At 48.1% G+C, this 16,522-nt stretch overlaps 2 protein-coding genes across 6 annotated transcripts in view; both read left to right on the top strand.

Moving 5' to 3' along the window:
• The window catches only part of PAX2 (paired box 2), a 95,186-nt gene extending 84,760 nt beyond the window's left edge, over nucleotides 1-10,426 (top strand). For 2 of the 5 annotated variants that reach the window (XM_006880022.1, XM_006880020.1), the window contains 3 exons: nucleotides 7,577-7,678; nucleotides 9,767-9,853; nucleotides 10,305-10,426. In XM_006880022.1, coding sequence (XP_006880084.1) covers nucleotides 7,577-7,678; nucleotides 9,767-9,853; nucleotides 10,305-10,426 — 311 coding nt within the window. Of the gene's footprint in view, nucleotides 1-7,576; nucleotides 7,679-7,832; nucleotides 7,903-7,963; nucleotides 7,974-9,766; nucleotides 9,854-10,285 lie in introns of those variants that run through there. The other 3 variants (XM_006880023.1, XM_006880021.1, XM_006880024.1) reach the window with 2 other exon arrangements.
• Nucleotides 10,427-10,545: 119 nt separating this feature from the next.
• The window catches only part of LOC102845346 (skin secretory protein xP2-like), a 113,241-nt gene continuing 107,264 nt past the window's right edge, over nucleotides 10,546-16,522 (top strand). The window contains exons 1-4 of the mRNA XM_006880191.1: nucleotides 10,546-10,937; nucleotides 11,196-11,359; nucleotides 11,926-12,077; nucleotides 12,928-13,104. Of these exons, the coding sequence (XP_006880253.1) occupies nucleotides 10,546-10,937; nucleotides 11,196-11,359; nucleotides 11,926-12,077; nucleotides 12,928-13,104 (885 nt within the window). The remainder of the gene's footprint in view (nucleotides 10,938-11,195; nucleotides 11,360-11,925; nucleotides 12,078-12,927; nucleotides 13,105-16,522) is intronic.

The raw sequence follows: 16,522 nt of genomic DNA, 5'->3' as shown, positions 1-16,522 counted from the left end.
ACATGCTATTTTGCTGATCTTGTCTACTTGTATTATTCAAGTACTCAAAAGCAACCCAGTGTCTTATGCAGAAGACTAGGGTTAGTTTTGTTTTCCAGAAACCAAAACAGCTATGGCTGAGCTGATTCCAGCTCACAGAGAACCTATGTGTATCAGATTAGAATTGATCCCCTCCATAGGATTGCAAAGTCTAATTTTTTGAAAGTGAGTCATCACATTTTTTTCTTCTTAGGCACCTCTTGGTGTTCTCACACCTACAACCTTTCTGTTAGTAGCTGGATGCACTAACCATTGATGTCATCCTTTCTATAGAACAGTGCTTGGGAGTCTTTTTGAGTCATGAAGACTTTTGAGAATCTGATAAAAGCCATGTGCCCTCTCCCCAAGGAAAAAAATGCACATAAATAATATTTGTAACAATTTATATGCAATTTGCATAAACCTCCTGAAGTTCATCTGTGGGGTCCTAGGAAACCAATGAACCTCTTATCTAAAACCTCTGCTAAAGAAAATAGAATCTGAAGCAGACAAGAAGCAAGCAAGCATCCTGTTGAAGAAAGGATTGGTTTAGCATGTTTCCAAGTTGTTTTCCTGGACCTGTCTGCTTTCTGGGTCTATTAAATTTGAAACTCACTTTCTAGAATCAGTCCCTAAGTATATTACTTATTCTTTCTTTCCAGTTCTGCCAACTACTAGATAGTTTTGATCATATCCACCAGCTTTTCCATGGGAGAAAGATGGGCAATCTCCTCCTCCCATGTGGCTTAGTACTTACAGCCTTTGAAAACCTGCTGGAGGTCAGTTATAAGTCGGTTCTGACTGGACGGTACGGAAAAATGACGACACAATCTGTTCAATGGGGATGCTCCGGTCATGCAGTCCATAGGGAGTTGTGCTGCAGACCTAAAGGTGGTGCCACTCTGGCAGTTCAAATCTACCAACAGCTCCTTGGGAAAAGAGGGGAAATTTCCTCGTATGCAATTTATAGCTTCTAAAAACCTGCTGGAGGGTCAACTCTGAGTCAGTTCTGACTCCACAGCAATGAGTTAGAGCCTTGAATATCTGTTAAGTGGGGATTAAAAACAGAATCAACACCATAGTGCTGCTATGAGGATTAAGTGAGAGCATTCATATAAAAATATTTAGAGCAGTGCCTGGCATAAAGTGGGTATTCCACGAAGGCGAGCTTTTATCCACAAAGTGTGTGGGAGTCTCTCCTTGAATCTCAGACCTGACAACTAAACAGCATGAATTATCTGATGACAATTTCCCATTTCTTAATAAAGTCTTTGCCTTTGCTTTTTTCTGTGCTTGGAAGAAGAGCTGTGCTGAGAGTCTCCAAAACAGTTGATTTGATCTGGCCCATTTGGTAAGGAATGTCTGACAAAAGTGCACTGTCTGATTCCAATGCAGTGATTGCTGTAGAAATTGGCTTTAGAATCTTCAGGGACTTCTGCGGTTGAACTGAGAAGACATCCTCATCAAGTACAGTGCTTCTAATGCTTCTGGATACTTTAAGGCTCTCAACTACTTCTGGTTTTTGAAGAGCCCCTTTGTGGTTTGTTGTTGTGTTGTTTGTTTTTTGTTTTGTTTTTTAACTCCCCAAGGAGTTAAGTGGATTAATACTCTACCCTATGGAGTTTTACTAGAGCATTGATGTCAATGTTTTATTTTGCACAAACTTTTTTTTCCTCTTGGCTCATCTTAATGGTAAAAATAATGATACAAGGTTTAGCTTGTTGTATCACTTTCCCTCCCTTTTATTTGGCTCTTTTGAGGAGTATCTGGCTTAATGTTACTATTGAAAGACAGTTTAGTAAAAATTTGGTTTCAAATTTTGATCCCATTATTTATTAGTTATGTATCCATGGTAAAGTCACTATGTCACTCAATGTCTCTGTATTCTTAGCTTTAAAATAGAGACGTTAGACCCAAGGAAAGTCCTTGGGTGGTATAAGGTACTTCCCTGTTAACCAAAAAGTTGGAAGTTCAAGTCTAACTTTTTAGATACCTTATAAGAAAGGTACTATTTCTGAATCATGAGCCTTAGAAAACCACTGTTCTACTCTGATACACATGGGTTGCCACGTGTTGGAATTGACTTGACAGCAAGTAGTTTAACCTTAGGAAGGAAGTATCCAACATGAAACACCGGTCTTCCTGTAACAATATGTAGATTTCTAGCCATTTGTGATTCCTGGTGCTGTTTTCATGTAACTGGCATTGTCAGGGGGCAGAACAAACACTTTAGAGCTTCCTGTCTTCTGCTGTGTGGCACATATTTTATAATTGGTGTATCCCGCTATGTAGCTGTTTTCTTGCTTTTGCTTGTTTGTTTAAAGAAGGTGGCTGTGCGCAATCTTACCATTTCAGAAGCTGACTCTGCTCCCATTTGTTCTTCCATCTATAGCACTGCTAGACCCTACGCTCTGTCGCTTCTTCCTTGCATGGAACCCATTATCCATTCATATTCTGCCTCTGAAAGAGGCTTCCTCAAAGAACGCTGCTGGGCAAATAGTATGATGGTCTTAGTAATTTGAAAACTTCCTATAGTATGTGTTTTCCATTATTGACAATGGTGTTACAGAAGAATATATGGGTCTGGCAAGAGTTTGGTCAATTTTTTCCTGTTCCTTGGGTGTTACCTGTGTATTAATGAAGCCATCGAGCATTGTTTGTATGCAGTGGCTTGCATCTCAAGCCACCTCGGCTCAGGGACCTGAAATGGGAACATCTTTGTGGTTTGATGCTAACGTTAGGGAGCCTGCTGCAGCGGGAGTCCAGCTGCACGAAGAGCAGTAGGAAGTTGCAGGTTTCTTCTTCAGCATGAATCTCTTCTCTCACGTTTGGGGGCTGAGGGGAAGTCTTCATGTGGCACACCCATACAATTTCCGTTTTTAAAATAGAGTCTGGAAATGTGCCTCTAGATTAACAGTCCTGCTGGTGACTTGCAGCATGCAGAAGTTTACATATCCTGGAAATGGACTTTACAATTAATTTGGCAAGAGAGAAAACCAGTGGAAATGAAACAGTGCAATAGAAGTGTCTTCAAGTTAGCTAGAAGGGCATTTAATCCAGCATTCCCCCCCCTTCCTACAGCTAGTTAAAAAATTTTGTTATGAAATTCTGTTACAAAAATTTTATGTATGACAGAAGTTGGAGACCATAAATCCAAATGCATTTACATTTCTATTTATAAAGAAATAAGCATACCTCTTTCCCTGGCTGTTCAGCAGATATTAAGACTCTAGGGCCAGGATAAATTGTTTCTGCATCTTTTTCATTTCAAAACCTCGAAATCTTTCTTAACTCTCCTCTCTTGGGCCTTTATGATGAATGCTTTAGTATTAATTTGTCTAGTAATTGACAAGAGAGCTCAGATGGCCTAGTGGGTCCAGGAGTTATGCTGCAACCCAAAGGCAGGCAGTTTGAACTCACTAGCTGCTCTACAGGAGAAAGATGGGCAATCTTCCTCATATAATTTATAGCCCCTGAAAACCTGCTCAAGGGTCATTTCTAAGTCTTTTTCAAATCAACAGCACATAAGAACAAGAAGTAATTGATAGACATCACTGTTATTGTCTGTCTCAGATCCACTCACTAAGAACTGGTCAAGAAGAGTGTATCTTGTTTATTTTTTTTTAAATTTTATTTTAAAAAGTGTTGTTGAGAATATAAATAGCAACATAGTCACCAGTTCTACCTTTTCCACATGTACAACTGAGTGACAGATGATTACCTACTTTAACTTAAACAGCCATTGTCAACCTCTTACTCTGAATTATTCCTTTCTTTCTTTTTTTTAAATTTTTTTTTTAAACTTTTTTTAAAATTTTTATTTTATTATTTTTGTGTGAGTGTACCGTCAAATCAGATCTGACTGGTACAGGAGGAGATTGTCCCTCCTTCCCCGGCAAAGCATCTGGTGGATTCGAACCGTGTGCCTCTGGGATTGTAGTTGAGTTATTTCTTTCTACTAACATGAACTCACTACTTTAGAAAGTTTCTATCTAATCTTTTGAGTTCCTGTTGTCACTTTGGTGTCATATAAGCAGGGATATTTTTTTTAACCAGTTAAGCTAAACTATTGTTTGGTTTAAGAGGACTTCTGGGAGATATTTTTGCTTTAAGTTTTAAAGGTTATCCCAGAGCAAAAGTTTCAGTAGTTGTCCCTCTAGCCTCATGGATCAAAAAAGTGCAGAGTCCATGAGATTTAAAATTGTGTCCTGCATTTCTCCCCTTTTCATCAGGATTCTTCATTCAAAATGTTTAGTAATGGTAGCCAGGACCATTCAGTTTTTCTGGTCTCTTTGCAAAGAAGGCAGTTGTTGGAGGCAATTAGCTACACATTCCATATCCTCCTTCTATTCCTGACTGTCCTTCTTCCTCTGTTGTTCCAAAGAGTATATCTTTAATTGATATTTTAAAAGTCCAATTAGTTGCTGAGGAGTCTCTGCTAACCCATAGCTACCTCGTGTGTATCAGAGTAGAACTGTGCTCCATACTGTTTTCAGTGGCAGAGTGTTCTGAAGCAGATCATCAAGTCTTTCCTCCAGAGCTCCTCTGGGTGGACTTGAACCTCCAACCTTTCAGTTATCAGCTGAGTGTGCTAACCATTTGTATCACCAAGGGACTCCTTTTGTTGACAATAGAAGTCAATAAAAGAAATGCACTACCAAGCAAATACAAAGTCTTTCTTCTTTCTGGGAGTCAGTGTAATCTATTGGACAGTGCTACTCCAGAGTTCCAGGAAATGTAAGATATCAGAGATGTGGAAAATCATTCCAGTGCATAATAAAGCTGAGTCATACATATGAGCCCCTCACCAGACATCTTTCATCATTTTATGACAAATCGCAAGCCAGTTTTGAAAATATTTTGAGAAAAGTACATATATTTAAGCATTTACATTCTGTCTCATCCTTTATCTCCTTAATGGAGAACGGCACATACAAAACAATTAGAAACAATGACATTCTGCCTATATGAAATTGGCTTTAAATGTAGGAAATTACTCAGCAAGTGTTTCTTGAACATCTGCCCATGATCTTCACTAGGAAGAATAAACCCGCCCTCAGGTTTGAAGACATAAACCATGATATGATATGATATGATATGATATGATTGATATGATATGATATGATATGATATGATATGATATGATATGATATGATATGATATGATAAAACAGAGTAAACTGTGCTTTGTAGTGATTTTAATAGTGGGGTATTCCATTGATGCATTACAAAATATAATGACATTGTAAATGAACCATAGGGAATAAATAGAGGCTGTAGAAGTTTAAAGGACAGTGACTTCGCTGATGGGTAGAATGGGAGGGGTTTAAGGGTTTGAACTAGGAGGGGAAGGGAACTTTGAACAAGAGAAGAAAAAGTCAGTGTAAATTAAACCATGCGGGGTGTGAAAGTCAGAGCTGGGGAAGGTGGAGGAGCAGTACTTGGGAAGTTTTGAAAGACTGGCAGCATTTAGATTCAACCTGCAGGCTACAGGGAATCAATGATGGTTTTTACAAGGGAAGCTGTGTGATGAAAGCAATGACAGACTGGAAAAGAAAGGCTCTGGAGGCCAGGGATACCAAACAAACAAACAAACTGTTGTGGCAGAGAAAGGCAGTTGTTTAGGACCTAAGATATGGAAGGTGGCAGGGAGAAGGAGATGAGACAGATGTGACAATACTAAGGAGAGTTGGCAACATTTGGTGATTGGCTTTATAGAGAGAGGGGAGAGTAACATGAAGAAAGATTCTAAAGTTTCTGGTCTGGTGTTCTATAGGAGGGTTAGTAGAATTAATGGAACCCGAAGAAGGTAAATCTACTTTTATTCCTATTAGACTTGAGGTGACAGTAGAACAGCTAATGAAAACATTCAGCAGACAACTGGAAATGCAAAAATCTGACTTGTAGTTTAACATACTTGGGGAAAGAGGAGTCGTACAGATGTATTAAGAAAGGGGCAAAGAAACACATTTTTGAAAAATGAGCTCTGGTGGCCTAGTGGCAAGAAGCTGCACTGCAATCCCAGAGGTATGCGGTTCAAATCCACCAGATGCTCTGCTGGAGATGGAGGGGCAATTTCCTCCTGTACCAGTCAGATCTGATTTGATGGTACAAAAAAAAAAAAAATAATAGAAAAACAGTATGTGAGATCATGCTCTAAGGGAGAATGGAAAGGAGAGAGAGCTACTTTGGAATAGCTTTAGGGGAGATAAAAGCTAGGGCTCAAATGATGAACAGAAAAATAAGTAAGCCAGATATGGTACAAATGGTTAAGCACTCCGATACTAATGAAGAGGTTGGCGGTTCAAACCCACCCAGTGGGCCCTCAGGAGGAAGCTCTTGCCATTGACTTTCATAAAGATCACAGTCAAGAAGAATCTGATGGGGCTGTTCTCTGTCACTCACCATCATCGGGGTCTCGACAAGTCTAACTTTATAGCATCTAACAGCATGGCTTCTTTCAGCCATGCCTTGCCATTCAAAGGCTAAAATGTGGAAGGGGTTAGACAGAAGCATTAGAGTGGTAGAGCAGAACCCTGGAGAAAGTTAACGGGATCTAGGAGAGCCAGTGGTGGGTAAAGAAGTAGTCTCTAGGGTGTGGATATATGGGATAGCAAAGAAGGCCAATTATAGTTATTAGAGATTGGAGCAGGCTAAATTACAAAGGCAGTTGGTGATCTTTCTAGAGATAAAGGGGCTGGCAGGGAAGGGGGCCAGTCAGGTACAACTGTGCCCTAGGAGATACCTGTGGGCCAGACACACGGACTTTGGCTTGCTACGCCTTATCTCCTGGGCACTGCTAAGGAAAACCCTGCCTTTCATCTTCCAGGCTCTAGCTAAGAGAGACCTCTAGAGACACAAATCAAGCAGCTGGTGGGGGGCAGCAGATTTTTTTCATTGGAACTTGATCTGATCCACTTGTACTGTTGCCTCAAAGCCCCTGATTGGCTTCAGGGATGGTTTTCTATCATTTAAATGCCATAAACACTAACAGCAAAATAGCCCACTGGCTGGCCCCCTGCTCTCCACACCTGCCAGGCTCAGCACCTGCAGCTCCCCTTGGAAAGGACAAGGGATTCCCATCAGCCCCTGCAGAGGTGGTGGTGGTGGTGATGATGGGGTGTCCTCCAAGCCTGAAGGAAAGTTGGGGCATTAGGAAAGGAGAGGCAAGCGAGATGACTGAGGTTTATCTGGCTACCGGAGAGACTGCAGCCAAACATCTTTTTGGAAGAGTGAGACCAAGTCCTCCCATTTCTGCTGGGTTTGAGATGCAACGTGACATAAGCAAATGCAGACATAGATACACACAAGTGCAGAGACACAGGATACATAGCACAGAGGTGCATACACACAGCAGATCGCAGGAGTGGGCAGTTAGGTAAAGAAGCTTACACACATGCGTGGGCACACCTGGACCTGTTCACTGGGCCACAGACCTGTCCACACGCCCCCCCACATGTCCGCACACAGCAGTTTCCTCTCATGGAGTAGCTTCCGGTGTGAAGAGAGGCAGGCCCCTCTCTTCCAGACCTCACCCCTTCCCCTTTGTGTTTTTCCAGGTCGTGACATGGCGAGCACCACTCTGCCTGGTTACCCCCCTCACGTGCCCCCCACTGGCCAGGGAAGCTATCCCACCTCCACCCTGGCAGGAATGGTGCCTGGTAGGTGACAATGCTGCAGCTGCCTAATCTAGGTGGGGGTGGGGAGCTAAATCATGGGTGAGCAGCTGAATGGTCTGTAGTCTGAAGCTGGGGTGGGAAGAAAACCTAGTACCCCCCCTCTCCAAACCAGCCTATTCAGTCTCTCTTTTCCTAGAAGTGGCAGTTGCTCCCTCTCCCTCCCTCATGAACCCAGGGAGGGAGCTTGCTGAACTGCACCCTTGTGTGCACCCCAATTGCATTAGTATGGCTCCTCCACAGCCCCCACCCACCCAAGCCTGTGCCCAGGGAGCCCTCAGTCTCAGCTCCACCCTCTGTGCCCAGCTCACCCCAACCAGCTGACACTGCTTAGAAGAGCCTGCCCTGGTTTCCATAGAAACCTGGAGCCAATAACTATCTCCAAGGGCATGTCAGTCACTCAGCCAAAGCTACCCTGGTCTGCACCAACTCATGGGAGATAGACCAGCATCAGGAACTGACCTCACCCTGGAGAGGAGGAAGTAACCCCCAAGGAAAGACAGCAGAGGACAGGCTGTGGCAGGAACCAGTGACACTTGGCGTCAGAGAAACGAGCAAGAGCACCCTGGATCTCCTCAGAGGAACCTCATGGTTCCTCTGGGATCTAGCCCATCTCGTGTTTGAAAGAACCTGGATGTGGGTCAGTGTGGATCAGAGGCAGAGGTTATATTTAGGGTCTAGTGACTACAGCTTTAGGTGGTGCTCGCCCTAGCCCCTAATGCCAGACTGGGTACAGCTTGAAGCTAGAGTTGAAGCTCAAATTCCTGTAAACAGCAAAAAACCAAACAAAGCCCACCTCTTGCTTTAGAAGGTGAGACTAACTGGCCTGGAAGCCATTCCCTCTGGCCACACTTGGTGCCCTTTCCCTAAAGCCCAAAGCAGCAAGTAAAAAAGACAGTGATTGGTCGCATCCCTGGCCCATCCATCCAGGGACTGTCCTGAACTAGCAGAGCTTCAGGGACTGTACTGTTAAGGGGAGATTGCTGCAGGGCTGAAGGGAGTTAGAGAAACTGAGCAAAGAGCAGGGAGGTATGGGTGAGAATTTCTGCCCAGATTTGAGAGGGAGAAGAGTAGAGAGGGCGACAGGAGCTTCTTCAGGTGAGTGCAGTGAGAGGTGGAGGCTGGAGAAGGTCTTAGCAGGTGAGGATGAGGGGAGCAGGGGGAGGTAGGCATGGGGGTGGGGAGTCTGCAGGGAGGTGGATGAGGGGAGCTGCAGAGAGCTCTTGGTGGCAAGGGGGGAGTCGTTAAACAGAATCTAGTGCTGATGAGGAAATTACACTTGTTTCATTAGCGATGGGGAAGGAGATAGCTCAGTTCCTCTTGGTCACAGTTGAGCTCAGAAGCTCATTATCCTGCTGCACGCATGCTTTCCCTCCTCGTCAATAAACAGGCTTTCCAGTGGCTGCATCCCCCACCCCCACCCAGCTCCCTCTCTGAGAGGGGCCCCTTCTCCTCTACTTAACCCGCGGTTAGGGATCACTGTAAACAGTCTGGGGTCATCACACAGGAGAAAGGACGAGGGGGAAGCTCAGAGGCCTGGCCTTTCTCTCTCGGAGAGAGGTGGCTTCAGAGAGCTCCCAGCCCACGAGGCCCCTGGCTCACAGCGCCTGGCGGCCAGTCCACCCACTTCCCGAAGCCTCTGTCTCCTGCTGCGTAACACACGGATCGGGCCTCGCGAGGGGCAGGCGGGAAGGGATGTTTCCCAGCAGCCTCTACCCCCTGCACTGGCACCGTACTGAGATGCCATTTTTAGAATTTTCTGGGACAAAGTGTCCAGAGGATTCTTCTGCGCCACTCTCCCTCACTACCGCCCCCATCGGGCAAAGTATCTACTAAACAGCTCTACTAAACCCCAACGCAGGGGTAGAGGGCGCGGACCCCGGGCTTCGTGTAAAACCTTCCTGGGTGGCTTTGGGAGGACAGTCCTGGGAGGTCCTGCGGTCCCTCCACGCAAGGTGCTAGATGCGTCGGTGCTTTTGACCTTTCCCGGGACCCCCTCACATGAACTGGGGGATTGTGCGCCTCCTCCTGGTCCCTTGCTGCCGGCCAGGCTGATTCCTGACCTCCCCGCAGGGAGCGAGTTCTCCGGCAACCCATACAGCCACCCCCAGTACACCGCCTACAACGAGGCTTGGAGATTCAGCAACCCCGCCTTACTAAGTGAGTACGCCACCTGGCTGGCCGGTCGCTCAGCGCGCACAAACGTCCGCCGCGCAGTGCGCAGTGCCTGGCGCGGCCTCGGCTTGGGCTGCGCGGCCTTGACGGTGCAGCGCTGTACCCGGAGTCCCAAGGGGGATGTCCCGCCTCTCATCCCTTCCCTCCCCTCCCTGGTGGCTGGAGGGTTCTGTGCTGTCCTCGGCCCCTTCCTGTCCCACAGACAGGCGGCGGTGGTCACTACTCAGGTCCCTCTCCTGCCTGGTGAGTGCAGCTCTCCTTGGGGCAACTGGCCATGCCACCCTGCCACCTGACCAACGTCTCCCCTAGACCCTGCCGACCCCAGTCCGGGGAGGTATTTTCGTTGCTTTTCTTTCCTTTTTTGTTCTCCTGTTTGTCCTCTCACCCAGCCCATTCTTCTCCTGTGTTAACTTCCAGGTTCCCCTTATTATTATAGTGCCGCCCCCCGGGGCTCCGCCCCTGCCGCTGCTGCCGCTGCCTATGACCGCCACTAGTTACCGCGGGGACCACATCAAGCTTCAGGCCGACAGCTTCGGCCTCCACATCGTCCCCGTCTGACCGCCCAACCCGGAGGGAGGGAGGACCGGAGCAACGCGAAGCCTCCCGGCCACCGCCCCAGCCCACCCCATCCCAGGACCCCACAGCCCTTCATCGCTCCCCATGGAAGGCCAGACAGAATGGGCGGCGCCGCGGCGGGACCCTCAGGCCGGGCCCGACGCCCGTCCCCGCCCGCAGCCCCTCCTGCCTGCCTGGACCCGTGGCCAGGGGACCGGCCAGCACCTAGCCAGGCCCAGCCACCCGGCCAGGCCCAGCCACCCGGCCAGGCCCGCGGGCGCGCGCTCGGGACCTGTCTCTGTGACACACAATCAGCGCAGACTGCAGCGCGGTCCAGCCCCGCCAGCCCGCCTTGGACACTTGGGCACCAGGAGGCTTCGCCGGCCCCGCTGGGCCATGAAATGAACAAAACGATTTTCTGCCGGAGGAGGAAAAGCCCGCATCGAGACCCCTCAGAGCGGAATCCCACTCCTTCTGCGCCAGCCGGACTGCCCCCACTTTCTTGCCGGAAAAGGTGGAATGGGGGCTTGGGGCCGGATGATGGGGATTTCAGGTCTTTCCAAAGTTGGAACACAAGGCACGCAGGCCCCAGTAGCCTGTCCAGATCGAGCCCGGCTCTGGGTTTTTCCTTCTCCACCTTAGACTGCCTCGTTAAGGCCCAGGCACCTCGGCCAACGTGGCCGCTCTCCGCCCCTCCTTGCCCCGACGTCAGCGGCTCTTCCATCTGCTGGCCTCTGGGGTCCCTCTCCTGCCAGCCCTTTTCTCCTCCCAGGACGCCCGGCATCTCCCTGCCTTGGCGCCGGGGCTCAGTAGGACCAGTTTCCGTCCTACCCGAGTTACGAACTCCATGCTCCCAACCCCAGGCCCGACGCAGACTCAATCAGCCAGTGGGTGGCAGGAAGGCGCTTCCGAGCGGGCGTCTGGGCCTGCTGCGGGGTGGGAGTGGAAGGCTGCCCGCCCCCGCCCCGGCCCCCATCTCCGGCAGGGACAGAACAGAACCGCGAAAGCTCTACCTTTATTTAATATAATAACCTTTGCAAAAAGGAAACAAACACAAAAAACCCAACCGGCTGCTGCTGCTTTGTAGGAAGACGGTGTGTGTCTGTGAAGGCGAAGCCCGTGTACATAAGCCCGCCCCGGCCCCGCCTCGTCCCGTAGGTCCCCGAGCCCCAGCCCTGCCTGTAGAAGCCCCCGCTGTCCGTGCTGAGAGTCGCCGCTCGCTGGGGGGAGGGAGGGGACACAGCTACACGCCCACTAAAGCACAGCACGTCCTGGGGGAGGGGGGCATTTTTTATGTTACAAAACTATTACGAAAGAAAAATCTCTATGCAAAACGACGAACATGGTCCTGTGGACGCCTCTGGCCTCTGCTTTGTTGGCTATTTCTCTGCGATTCCGTGTTCTCGCTCTCTCCTCGGCATCTCGTCCTGCCTCGCATCTCTCCCCTCTCTCCATCTCTCTCTCCCTCGGCATCTCCCCTTCTCTGGGCCCTGTCTCTCTAGTCTTGTCTGTCTCTCTGGCCCTGCCCCAGCCGGCCCGGCCCTCGCAGGCTCGCTTAGGGGAAGGGGCTTCCCCTTACCCTCGGGCCGCCCAGCCCCGTAGTTGCTCTCTCGGTAGCGGCGATGCGCCCTGCATGTCTCCTCACCCGTGGATCGTGACGACTCGAAAAAACAGAAACAAAGTCAATAAAAGTTAAAATAAATTTTAAAAGTCCTTGAACAAATCCGAAAAAGGCTTGGAGTCCTCGCCCAGTGCTCTCTCCCCTTCGAGCCTTTTTTTATTTGAAAAGGAAAGCGAGGAAAAGAGAATAATGTAAGGGAACTGCCGGCGCCTGGCCAGGACCCAGTGGCCGGAGCAGGGAAGGCGAGGGTGCCCAGGTCCGGAGTGTGGGGCCTGGCCTGTCCCAGCCCCTGTGGGGCCTGGCCAGGCAGGGCCTTCGGACCCAGGACCAGGCAAAAACCCTCGAAAGGTTTCCCGCAGGTTCTGGTCTCCTTGGCCACTTTCAGCGCGTCGGTTCGTTTTAATTCCTTTTTTTTTTTGTGCACATGATAAATAAATAATAATAATAAAAGTAAAAATAATAATAATAAATAATAATAATAAAATTTTGTATGTCACTCCCCATGGCTCCAGGTTTGTCTTCTCCCTGTCTCTGGGCCCCCAACAAGCCCCTCAATTATCCTCTCAAGTAATCTTCCTCCACCACTTCCCCTCCAAGTCCTCCTGAAAAATCCCTGTTGGAGGCTGCGCAGCAAAGTCCCGGCTGAGTTGCAGGGATCTTTAGTCCTCCACTCCTTGTTGCTGAGGCAGAGATAGATGTCTCTGAAACTGCGAATAACTACTAAGCCAAAGGAGGGCGACTCTGCTGTTCCTACCACTTTACCTGCACACGGATTTGGGCAAGTGCAGCCCTTTCCTTGCCAGTCTGAGAGTCTGCTATTCGTCCCCTTCCTCTGTTCTTGGATAGACTCCCTGAGCCTTAGCACAGCCTGATTTGACCACAGAGACCGCAGAGGCAGCGCACTCGCTGCGCATCGACCTCCCGGGCAGGCCGGGTTCACTGGTTGACGCTGCTGCGCTCCCCGTACCCCGCGCAGGCCAGAGGCCAAACCGCAGCAGCTGGACCTGGTGCGCCCGGTGGCGTGCGTTGGCTGTGTCCCGCAGCGGGCCTGCAGGTGGACGTCAGGGACGGGCGGTGGGTCTGAGGTTTTTCCTTCCCGCGTTTGGACTTGAGTTTGTCTCTGAGGGCCTACGCTGGCTGACCTGGGGCCGGAAGTGGGAGAACCGTTTGTTTTCCAATGTTCCTGTGTGATTTTGCGGATCTGCAACGTAAATTCCTGTGTCTCTCTCCCTGCTTGGAGGAGGGATGGCCCAGGATCTTCCGCGCTGCACCCGAGACCCCTGGATCAGGCACCTCTCTGTGTCATGAGACACCTCCCAAATCTAGCTATCTGCATGCTTGCCAACATAGAGGCAACCTGTGAGACCAAGAAGACTTCTTCTTCCTCCAAACTTCCCAGGCTCAATTTCCACCTCAACCTTCTCCCACTAGAAGGGTTGTTTGCAGCTCTAAGTCTCCCTTGGTGGCTGGGGCTGTAGCTGGGGCTACAAGCAGCAGCTGGGGGCAGATTAAAGAGTGAACTGCCCCCTTCCCTTAGATACTTTCTTCCCTGAGATCCTTCATTCCTCAAGATGACTTGCCCACCTTAACCCCTAGGTGACAGAACAGGGAGATATGCACGATCCCCAAACACATCAGCAAGCTCCTATCAAGTCCACCCCTTTCCCTCTCCCACCCACACCCTTCTCACCTCCCCATCTGTGCTGCCTCCTTGTTTCTCATCTCAGCAAGTGGTGGGATCATTACCCACCATCCACCTCTGCAGCCCCTCTTGACCACCCATTTCCTAAAAGAGCTTTCCCCCTCAAGCTTTATTTGTTATCTACCTCTTCCCATGAAAAATTCACAAAGTGTGCTCTCAATATTTATAAATGTACTACTGGACATACATGAACCATATAAAACAAAAACTGAAAAAATATGAAACCTGAACACACAGAAAGAAAATTTCCAATGATCTCTTCTCACACACAAATGGATCATTTTTCACCCCATGGAAGACATGTACCCCTCTTTGGAGACCTTACTCTGAACTATAAAGACCCAGCATGGCAGAGCTCTTGATTATTACCTCCTGCGCTGCTGATGAATTTATCGGAGCTACCAGCATTGGGTTGTATAAAGGTAGCCCAGTGAGCTCTCTCATTATCACATGTAGCAGACTTTCTATTCCCCACTGCCTGGCTTTGGGTCTCGATCCCCATAACCCAGGAGCCCAACCTGTCCAGTACACACATTGGAAATGAAAGCCTCTTGCTTGGATTGCTCCTGGACCTCTTATCCTCTTATGTTTCTGATCTCCCTCATGTGGAACTGGACCACCAGGTTGGCCTTGTTTATAAACACCTGCCTCTACATCAAATCCTTCCTGCTTTGCCCCTCCTGGGGTGCCTGGAATTAGTCTGAGGCTCTCAGAGCATGCTCTAAAGTCCTTGTTGATAGTTGCCATCATGTCAATTCCAACTCAGTCAATAAAAGTTCTAAAGTTCTCATCTCACATTCAAATGGATCATCTGTTCAGAGCAGAACAGCACCACGGGGATTTCAAGTCTGTGGCTTCTGAAGCAGACTTCTAGGTCTTGCTTCTAAGACACCTGTGGGTACATCTGACCTGCCAACCTTTGGATTAGTCATCTAGCACCACTATTTATGCCACCTAGAGTCTCCTAATGTCCTTTGTTAGTTGCCTGTGCACCCTCACCCAACCACCCCAACACAAATAGGATCTGTTGTACAGATATTAATTTTACTGTTGTTGTTGATTGCCTTTGAGTCGAGCATGACTCACAGCGACCCTATGAACAAAAGGCCTGAAGCCCCTCTACAACTATCAACATTTATCAAAGTTCATAGAGCTTCCAGAGGCATGTTGTTTAGGAAGTAGATGCCACTCCTAGTTCCATCTCTACCCCATTCCTATGAAGTTCCTGACTAAAGTATACCAAGTCCAATAGTTAGAAATGGACCTGCTAAAACATGGAGGCATAGACCAGATAAAATGGAACTGGAGTATTAGGTACCTGGAGAAAGGCAGAAGTGGTGGGAAAGTTGAAAGTGCTTGGTAGGACATTGTACAGAAACTATCAAAAATAATTCCTGTCACTCACACAGCTTCTCTAAAGAAGTTGCTCCACCCTCAGCACTTTCTGCTCATGTAGACACTGGCAGCTATATTTGTACCAATGACTGTGAGTAGTTTAGAATTAGTCCGAGTTGATAAGTCTCTCTTTCTCAGGAAAAAGCACTAGGAAGTGTGGAGAACATGAGACCATTAAAACTGAATGGGAGCCATGAGGGGGTCCCCAGCTTGCTCAGCTCAGTACAGTGCAATTGCATTTCTCTAGTCCTGGCATCTTCCCTCACTCTCCACCCCACAACTGATCTATCAGCAAAACCTGACAGCTTTACCTTTAAAATAAGTCCAGAATTTGACCATGCCTGACTACCCACTCTCTACCATTCTGGTCTAAGCCATCATGATCTTTTATCTAGAACTTGCACAAGAATTTCATTTTGCCCAGGCCCAGTGTATTCTTCTATCCCTATCAAAGTCAAGCACTACTCATAGCGACCCTATGAATGAAAGGCTTGAAGCCATATCTATTCAATAAATATATTTTGGAACAAAACAAATGAATAGAGCATTGAGGAAGGAGAACATGAGTGAGCAAGAGCCTTCAACAGGAAAAGCACCTCAGAGAAGAGAAAGAGATGGCAGGGACCTTACAATACATGAAAGAGGAGGATGACAAGACAGAGTAGCTAACAGAGAGGATTTTGAGAACATTCTTCCTGTTCCTCCTGCAGATCCATGGTTTGTCTTCTCTGGAACTCACGAGAACTGCAGTCTTCAAATAACTTCCACCATCACCAATGGAACCAACTACACTTAACCTAGTCCCTGTGGAGGACCCCAAGGGGTTATCCTATTCCATTGGAAAACTGTCCCTTGACCATTCTGTGTAGTTCTTGTACAACTGTCAATCAGAATGCGTCATCAATTTCCAACCACAAGTGTGGCCTGTGTATGACTCACACTTGGCCAATTGGAATCCCAGGTGCCTGTCAATAGTACATAGCCTCAAGTTAGGGGCAGTCAAATCTTCTTAGGAGGCTAATGGGTGGGTGCTGGAGTACTAGTCCTTTTGTATACTATAAGCTGCAGTGATGAAGGCTCAGACCTCCAGGAACTGCCCTCAATCCACACTGTCTGAGAGTGAAGCAGAAACAGCATTAAAAGGTAAAGACAAAAGAAGTTTGATGGTGTTATCTGGGGCTCTGGAGCCAGTTAGACCTGAAGCAAAAGCTGTGCTTACAGTCATAACCCGATACATTCTCTTTCTCTCCCCAACCTCACTCTTTCTCTTATGTATGATGGCATGCTTTTAGGCATAAGCTGGCTTGTTGGGTGGATCACTTGCAACCAAATCACTGAATGGCATGATAAGTTCCTCTGGTGGCCTAGTGGATGCGCCAAT

The sequence above is a fragment of the Elephantulus edwardii genome, unplaced genomic scaffold (assembly GCF_000299155.1).
Source record: "Elephantulus edwardii isolate Elephantulus edwardi_28Jun2011 unplaced genomic scaffold, EleEdw1.0 scaffold00006, whole genome shotgun sequence".
NCBI lineage: Eukaryota > Metazoa > Chordata > Mammalia > Macroscelidea > Macroscelididae > Elephantulus > Elephantulus edwardii.
This window is presented reverse-complemented; position numbering and strand designations above follow the sequence as displayed.